Below are 7,165 nucleotides of genomic sequence, written 5' to 3' on the forward strand. Positions count from 1 at the left end.
CAGAGAGCTGTCTCCTTCCCTGTACAATTGCCTACTCTGTTCAGAGCCAGCTGTGGTGATTGTAAAAGCACCACACCATTTTCTTTTGTAAGCATGTTTCTCTCTATAAGTGCATATGATCTCTATAAATAGCAAATGAACAGTGTTTCAGTCCCAACAGACCAGGAAGTGACTGTCATTGAACTAGAGCTTTCATGAGCTTAGTAGCTGGCAACTGTCTTCACTTGGCTAACGTGGAAGAAAAGAGACCTCATAAGATCGAGGCAAATTTGCCAGAGTGCTGACTAATGGGGAAATGTCAACGTTCTTGGGATCCACAACAGATTTCAAAGTAAAGTTCTGCAGGATGGATGTTAAAAATATGAATATCTCCATCCGAGCCAGACCTTCTCCTGCACAGATGCGTTTTCCTGCAAGCAAAACATAATAAAAAGTGAGGTGACAGTGGAGTGTTTTGTTGATAACTTATTTTAACCAGTGTTCCTTGAAAGTTCAGACATCTCAACATGGACAAGCAGCATTGCAGCATTTTGGGGACATCAATGAATGTAACTAGGGGGTGTCTAGAACAAGATATGAATGCTCAGTGGGCAATGACATTTTGAAGGCTTCAGTTTCTCATGTTCTGCTGCTGTTTGATGGTAATTTTGGAGAGAGAGGTTGCATGGCTGAGTCCCACTTCAAATTACTCCTCTTGTAGAATGCATTGGAGGAGCTTTTGTGTTTGCTAAAAATGGATGTAAACTGAAATGCTAGTACAGGGTTTAGAGCTGCCCAGAAGTGATACTAGCAGATCACCAGGCATCACTGTACAGACCACAGTGACAGAGCCACTAAAATCTTCATAGAGGTTCTAGGGGAGCATAGTCTAGGATCTGAAACAGAAGGAGCTCTTACCTGCAGAAAATGGCATGAAGCAGTCACTCTTTTTAAAGGTACCATTTGCATTCAGGAAATGTCCTGGATCAAATTTTTCTGGATTTGGAAATTCCTTGCTATCATGTAGGACGGAAGTCAGCATAGGGAATATCGTGGTACCCTGAATTAACAAAGAGAAGAAAGTTAAACCGGAGGTATGCTGAAGAGTAGTCAAAGTTTAACCAATTTATATGAGGGTGAATCTGTTTTGAGTATAAAAATTGCTTCCAAATACTTTAGAACTTTGATTGCTTACATTTCCATGAAAAAAAAAATAATTAGAAAGCTCCATCTTCCTTCTTCACATAAATGATGAAAAATATTTTCTTTTTTCCAAGTACAAGGAGTTTGACTCAATAACTTCCAGAATCCCTTTCCAAATGAAATTATTCCAATTCTAGATCACATTTCAGTGTGTTTGAAAACAAAACTAAATACAATTAATAAACCTTTCTCAGCCACAGTGGAACAGACCTTGGGGATAAAATAATCTCTGAACTTAGTGTCCCTGATGACAGCATGTGGGACATTAAATGGAAGGAAATCAATGAATCTCTGGATTTCATGGATCACAGCATCTGTGTAGGGCATCTGGCTCCGATCTGCCATGCAGGGGCTTCGGTCTCGGCCAATCACATGGTCAATCTCCTCTTGAACTTTCTCTGTTAGGAAATAAGTTAGGTGTTGAATGGACAAGTCCTCTATTTGTTTGCCTAAATCCCTCCCCATACATACAGCAAAACTTGCTTTTAGTGCACCAGGATTATATGAACATAGTACCAATACATCTTTTCTGTGAATAGAACTAAGACTGGTAGACATCTCCACACTGCAAATACATGTTTCCTTCGTCAGGGAACAATTGCCATGTGCTGTAGTGACAGGAATTGTCCTGACCGATCCTATGCCCTATTAAAAAGTTTTTTATTATTTATTTCTTTTTTTATTACCTACTATCTCTGGGTATTTCTGGAGGATCACAATTCCATATCTCAGTGTGGTGCTGGTTGTCCCTGTTCCTGCAAGGAACAAGTCGAGCGTGGTTCTGCTCAAAGAGCCAACGGTGAAGTTTGAGTGAGCATTCCCTTTCTCCTAGAGGAAGAGTTGGCAGAATGTTTTGAATGACAAAACTAAGCAGCCTGTTTAAAAGCCCTATACCCATAGTGTATTTTTTAGACACTTCTAATGTCCTTTCAAACAAAGGACACTCACTGCCCAGAACACCAGCATTTATAGTACTTTTACTGAATAATATTATGAACCTTTTTTAGTATGGGAGGAACATTGAATTACATCAACCAGATTGGTCTTCAGCTTTCCTAACTTTGGTTGCTGTTAATTCTGTGTTTAAAAATCCTTAATAAGAAAATGGAGAGGATCAAATGAAGCTCATGTGCCAACAATGGCAAATTCGCCTCTGTATTTGCAAAATCCCGATGCCCTGTCACAACTGAAAAGAAGCTGGGATTCAAACTATGGTTTTCCTATAATTGAATAAATCTCTTGCTCTTAACTTACCTGGTCAATTTTGTTAAGAAAAGCATCAATAAAATCTCGAGGACAACTGGGATCCCGAGTTTCCTGGTGCTCTGCTATGATTTCTAAAGTGAATTTATCAACTTGTTCAACATTTTTCATCAGTTTTTTATGAGGGCCAGGTAAAATCTCCATGAGAGTTGGGAAGAAATTGTATAGCTGTAAAAATAAAAGTATGGAAAAGCACATTGTGATTCATGTGGCTATAATAAAATGTTCTCCTAACTGTAACTATGCAAATGAGGCAATTATACTGTTTTGCAACAGTAGGGGTTTTTTAATTCAACTAGGCTTTAGTGCTTTTTACTACTTCATGGTTTTTCTGTATTCTAGGATACACTTCACTTGTGCAAATTTTGCAATTCTATCCTTAGTTGGACATAAAATGGCAATGCCATAAGGTAAAAAAAAAATAAAAAAATATTGGTTATTTAACTGTCTTTTTGGCTTTCAAAAAATGTCTCAAAATTTAGGAAATTTCACCCCAATTAAAAATAGTAAAGTAAACAAATATTCAGTAATAAAATATTATCATCATTAACACAATTATTAATTAAATTAAAATGTACACACCTGTGTTTGTATAGAGCCCTGGAGCTTGTTGTTTTCATCTAGCAACTCAATCAGAGTTAGAAATTTCTTGTCTTCATAGTCAAACCGATCCCCAAAGATGACTGAGCAGATGATGTTGGAAACAGCATGGGTAAGGAATTTGACAGGGTCGAAGGGTCGCCCTGCAACAAAAAAACACCCCATCATATCCTGCTTTCAGTCTTTGAGTCATCATTCCCTCCTCTGACACTACAGAGATGTTTTGCATTCACTTGAGACCCAGAGTTTTGCAGTCCTTTGAGAGAATTGTGAAGGGCTTATTCAATTTATTCTTTCTTTTCTACTTGAAGTGAACTAATTTCCCTCTTTGAATGCCTTGAGTATCTCTTTTTTCCTGTTCTCAGCAGAAAACTGGTCTGAAGGGCTTCAGCTGACACATGCCTGTCTGCCAGAAATGGCCTAAAGAGTCCCACCAAAACACAATGAAACCATAAAGGCTTTGCCTGAGCTATGTCTTTAAGTTACTGCACCCTGCTTATGAACCTGTTTTAGTGTGTAACCTCAGCTGTATAACCCACACCTAGGCGTTTCCGTGTCTGGGATCAAAGTCTAGTTTTAATAGCACAGCTGCATAAGCTTCTGAGAAGAGAACTATGGTGTGAGAAAAAAAGCAAGATTAGAACCAAGAAAGAAAGGAAAGGTATGATTTCAGACAGTGATGGGGTGCATCTCAAGGTTTCAAAAGCAGAAACAACAACATGAAAAGGTATAAAATCCTAAATAAAAACCAAGGAGTCAGAAAAAGGCAACTTGGCAGCACTGAGGATCTGCCTGTTCCAAGCAGCAATAGCACCAACCCTTCTCTGCCTGACTGCTGACTCCCTGGCTGTTGAGGACTCAGCAGATGTCTCATTGGAGGTAGTGAGTGTATTAATGCTAAGCCTAGTAGATAACTAGCCTTAGCTATTTATTTTGCATTAAGAGTAAATATTTGCATTAAAAGTAAATAACAGCTTTATATTTTGCAGTTGCATATATCTTGTTTGCAAAGCCTTTTACTACACAGTAAAAGATGCTGTAACAAGGTGAGGCTTGGAGCAGGGCATAGGAAAAACAGCATTCCTGTGCTAGTGAAAGGATTAGAGCAATGCAGCTGAGAGTGTTTTCTGTTTTGTAGCAATGTTTGTTTATCTGTGAAACCAAACTGAATTTTCTAGTATCTCATGGGTGAGCTACAGTGATCGATACTTCAGAATCCTTTTACATCACTCTGCTTTTTCCACCTTGCAGAACAAGCACACACTGAAGGCTGGCTGTGGAAAGGAAGCCCATGGTCCAGGCTGGTACTGTGCTACACTCAGGGGAGCTGCTTAGAAGCAACATTGTCTTATGTGCTACCAGAAAATGCATTTTGTCATTGCATAGCTGAAACCAAGGGTTGCAAGGTTGAAGCCTTATGCCTTGCCCTTAACAGCAGTCCTTGTTCCTGTTGCACACTGCCATACTGGGAGGTATTGTCTAATGTTCAGATGGACTGGACTCAACCAGATTAAAGGATGCTTTCCAACACCAGTCTCCCACATTTATCCCTCCATACTGTCACATGACTGTCCCACTCCCAGCTGTGATAATTTTGCCTGTTGAAGCAGCCACATGCCTACTTCTTGGGTCTTAGATTTGGTGAAGCAGCCCTAATTCCCTCATTGCAGATAAACAGGGTGTCTCAGCAAGCACAGTCCATGTCCTACTGTGTGTGTTTCTGATCATTGCAGATACACAGAGTGTCTCAGCAAGCAGAAAGTCCATGTCCTACCGTGTGTTTTTCTGATCCTATCCACCAGAAAACGAGCTTCCTCCTGGATTCGCTCCTCTATGCTCTTCTTCCCCATCCCAAAATCACGCAGGGTGGTGAGTGCAAATCGTCGCAGCTGCTTCCAGGTCTCCCCATTGCTGGTCACAATGCCTGACACAGGAAGGAAAAACAGCTAGTGTTTTGTTCTAGTGTTTTATTGCTAATTTGTATGAATGATGAAAATAGTAAATAAAAATCACCATTCCCTCCTCCACTGCCCTCCAGTTGTGTTCCTGAAGCCCTGAAAGCATCAGCTTTGTAAGTTAACATTGCTAGGGACATACCTGCCCCTTGGAAGAGTTTCTCAAACAATGGTAAAATGCTTCTTCCACTGAAGTCATCTGCCTGATCAATGAGAGCTTCTTTCACCACATCAGAGCCATAAAGCACCACAGCCTTTCTTGGACCGAAATGTATTGTGAAGATAGGACCATACTTCTTGCTGAGCTGCAGGAAAAAGGAATGTGAAGAACAACATCTTTCAATGTTAATCATGTGAAAAGAATTTCCTAGCAAAAGGGCCTGAAGGGTGATGGAGCCTTTGTCCCAGCATCACTGAAACACGGTGTTGTTTAGCAGCAGTGTAGAGAACTTTCAGCTATGAATTGCAGCCAAGGGAAGAGGTAATTGTACAAGAAATAAGGTACATGAATGGAAACAGTGAGGTGTCAAGTCTGAATCCCAGAAAAGAAAATAGTTTTTCACAGGGCTGGCAAAACAGTCTGGAATGTCTTTCTACAGGGCTCAGTGGATGACAGCTTACAGGGACTCAAAAAACAATTCTATACACTTATGGAAACCAGTGTCTGAACAGTTTCTCAGTACAAACATATCACAGTTGTCTCAAAAATCTCCTGGGCCACAGATCTCTGGAAACTGTGGATCAGCAGAGAAACACCTCATCCTTGCACTAGTCATGTACTCTCCTACGCATCTGCTTTTAGCTACAATTGAAGAAAGATTCTTTGGCTTCTTGGTCCAATGCAGAACACTTCCTCTCATGCTTACTTTTTAAAAGTAAGCTAAATATCATCCCAGTATTTTTTTGAGAGAAACTGAATCACCTGTTGCTCTGAAACAGAGAAGGAGGCCTGAGGGTGCTTATGAATCTCTATGTTCAAAAGCAACAAGACAAAAAGGAGTGTGGGTATGTGTGTGTCTGATGATACACACAGTGATGCCAGCCATCACCACAATTTTGCGCTGAAGAATCCAGTGACACCACTTCTTTCTATCCATCTGCCACCTTCCCCTCACAATCCTCTCAGAATGAGGGACTCCAGCTGAGCTCCCTCCACCTATCTCCATTCAGGCCTTGCAACATACAGGTGGTGTTTGACAGATGCATTACATCAGCCAGGGCTGGAATGGACAGCACAGATCATCTCCAAACTTTTTTTCTTCAACTGCTTCACTTGCTACTTCCACTCACAGGAGATCCTACCTGTCTGCTAGGGAGCAGAAGCAGCAAAATGGAGCAGGGTCCTCCCAAAAAAAGAGCCAGGCCATGCTGCCAGAGTGGCGAGGAGTTGGGCGCAGGAGGAGTATAGTGAATATTGCAATAGCATCAGTGTCTTGATTGCACATGCACTGCAAATTGCAGTACTGCCATGAAGGCAGCAGAGGAGTCATCCTTAGTGTGATTACTGCAAATATATAGACTTAGACTTGCCATATACTGATTTAAATCTATAGATTATTGCAATATATACACTTCAGAAGCACATATTTCTGGGAAACCTTTTGTTTCTGTTTGACATTTGGTCAATGCAAATTTAGGTAATGAATAAAGCTGAGACATTCTGGACTGGACTTTGGTTATTTTTGTATGCAGTGGAGATAACAGAGGAAAGGAGACAGTCTCTTACCGTCTTCAAGCTTTCAGCCAAGTTCATCGGGTTCAACTGGAGAATGTTTCCAAGAATGGGGAGACTGATGGGACCAGGCGGTTGCTTCTCTTTTTGTGATACACTTCTCCATGAGGAAAAGAGAAGAAGGCATAAGATGCAGACCAGCAAGAAAATAGTGGTCATTCCCAGGAGCTCCATGTTGCTCTGAGGAAGAGAAGTTAAGTGTCAGAAAAGCCTGATGCTGCCCTGTAAAGCCGTACTCATTTATATGTTATGCTAACAAAGCACATGGATGAAATTGCAGGAGATTACTTATTAATCTGCTCAAGATAAGAATGACAAATTAGAGATGAACTCCTTCTTTGCATACTGAGTTTTTTGTTTTCTTTTGAGGAATCATTGCTGTAGGACTAAAGAAATCATATCCTCATGCTGTCAAACAAACTCAAGATGCAGA

General features: G+C 40.6%; 1 protein-coding gene across 2 annotated transcripts; it reads right to left on the reverse strand.

The window, feature by feature from the left end:
- Window positions 1–228: 228 nt before the first annotated feature.
- On the reverse strand, window positions 229–6,906 carry LOC104391490 (cytochrome P450 2H1-like). 2 transcript variants are annotated; one of them, XM_010000802.1, is made up of 9 exons: window positions 6,727–6,906; window positions 5,143–5,305; window positions 4,820–4,969; window positions 3,028–3,188; window positions 2,437–2,613; window positions 1,869–2,010; window positions 1,393–1,580; window positions 898–1,039; window positions 229–410 (listed from the first exon to the last, which is right to left on the reverse strand). In XM_010000802.1, exons 1-9 carry the CDS (start codon window positions 6,904–6,906, stop codon window positions 229–231), a joined length of 1,485 nt encoding a protein of 494 aa, XP_009999104.1. The 2 variants fall into 2 exon arrangements, with proteins under 2 accessions (XP_009999104.1, XP_009999106.1); XM_010000804.1 differs by lacking the exon at window positions 2,437–2,613.
- Window positions 6,907–7,165: the final 259 nt, after the last annotated feature.

Source organism: Chaetura pelagica, unplaced genomic scaffold, assembly GCF_000747805.2.
Source record: "Chaetura pelagica isolate M959 unplaced genomic scaffold, ChaPel_1.0 scaffold166, whole genome shotgun sequence".
In the NCBI taxonomy this organism is placed as follows: domain Eukaryota; kingdom Metazoa; phylum Chordata; class Aves; order Apodiformes; family Apodidae; genus Chaetura; species Chaetura pelagica.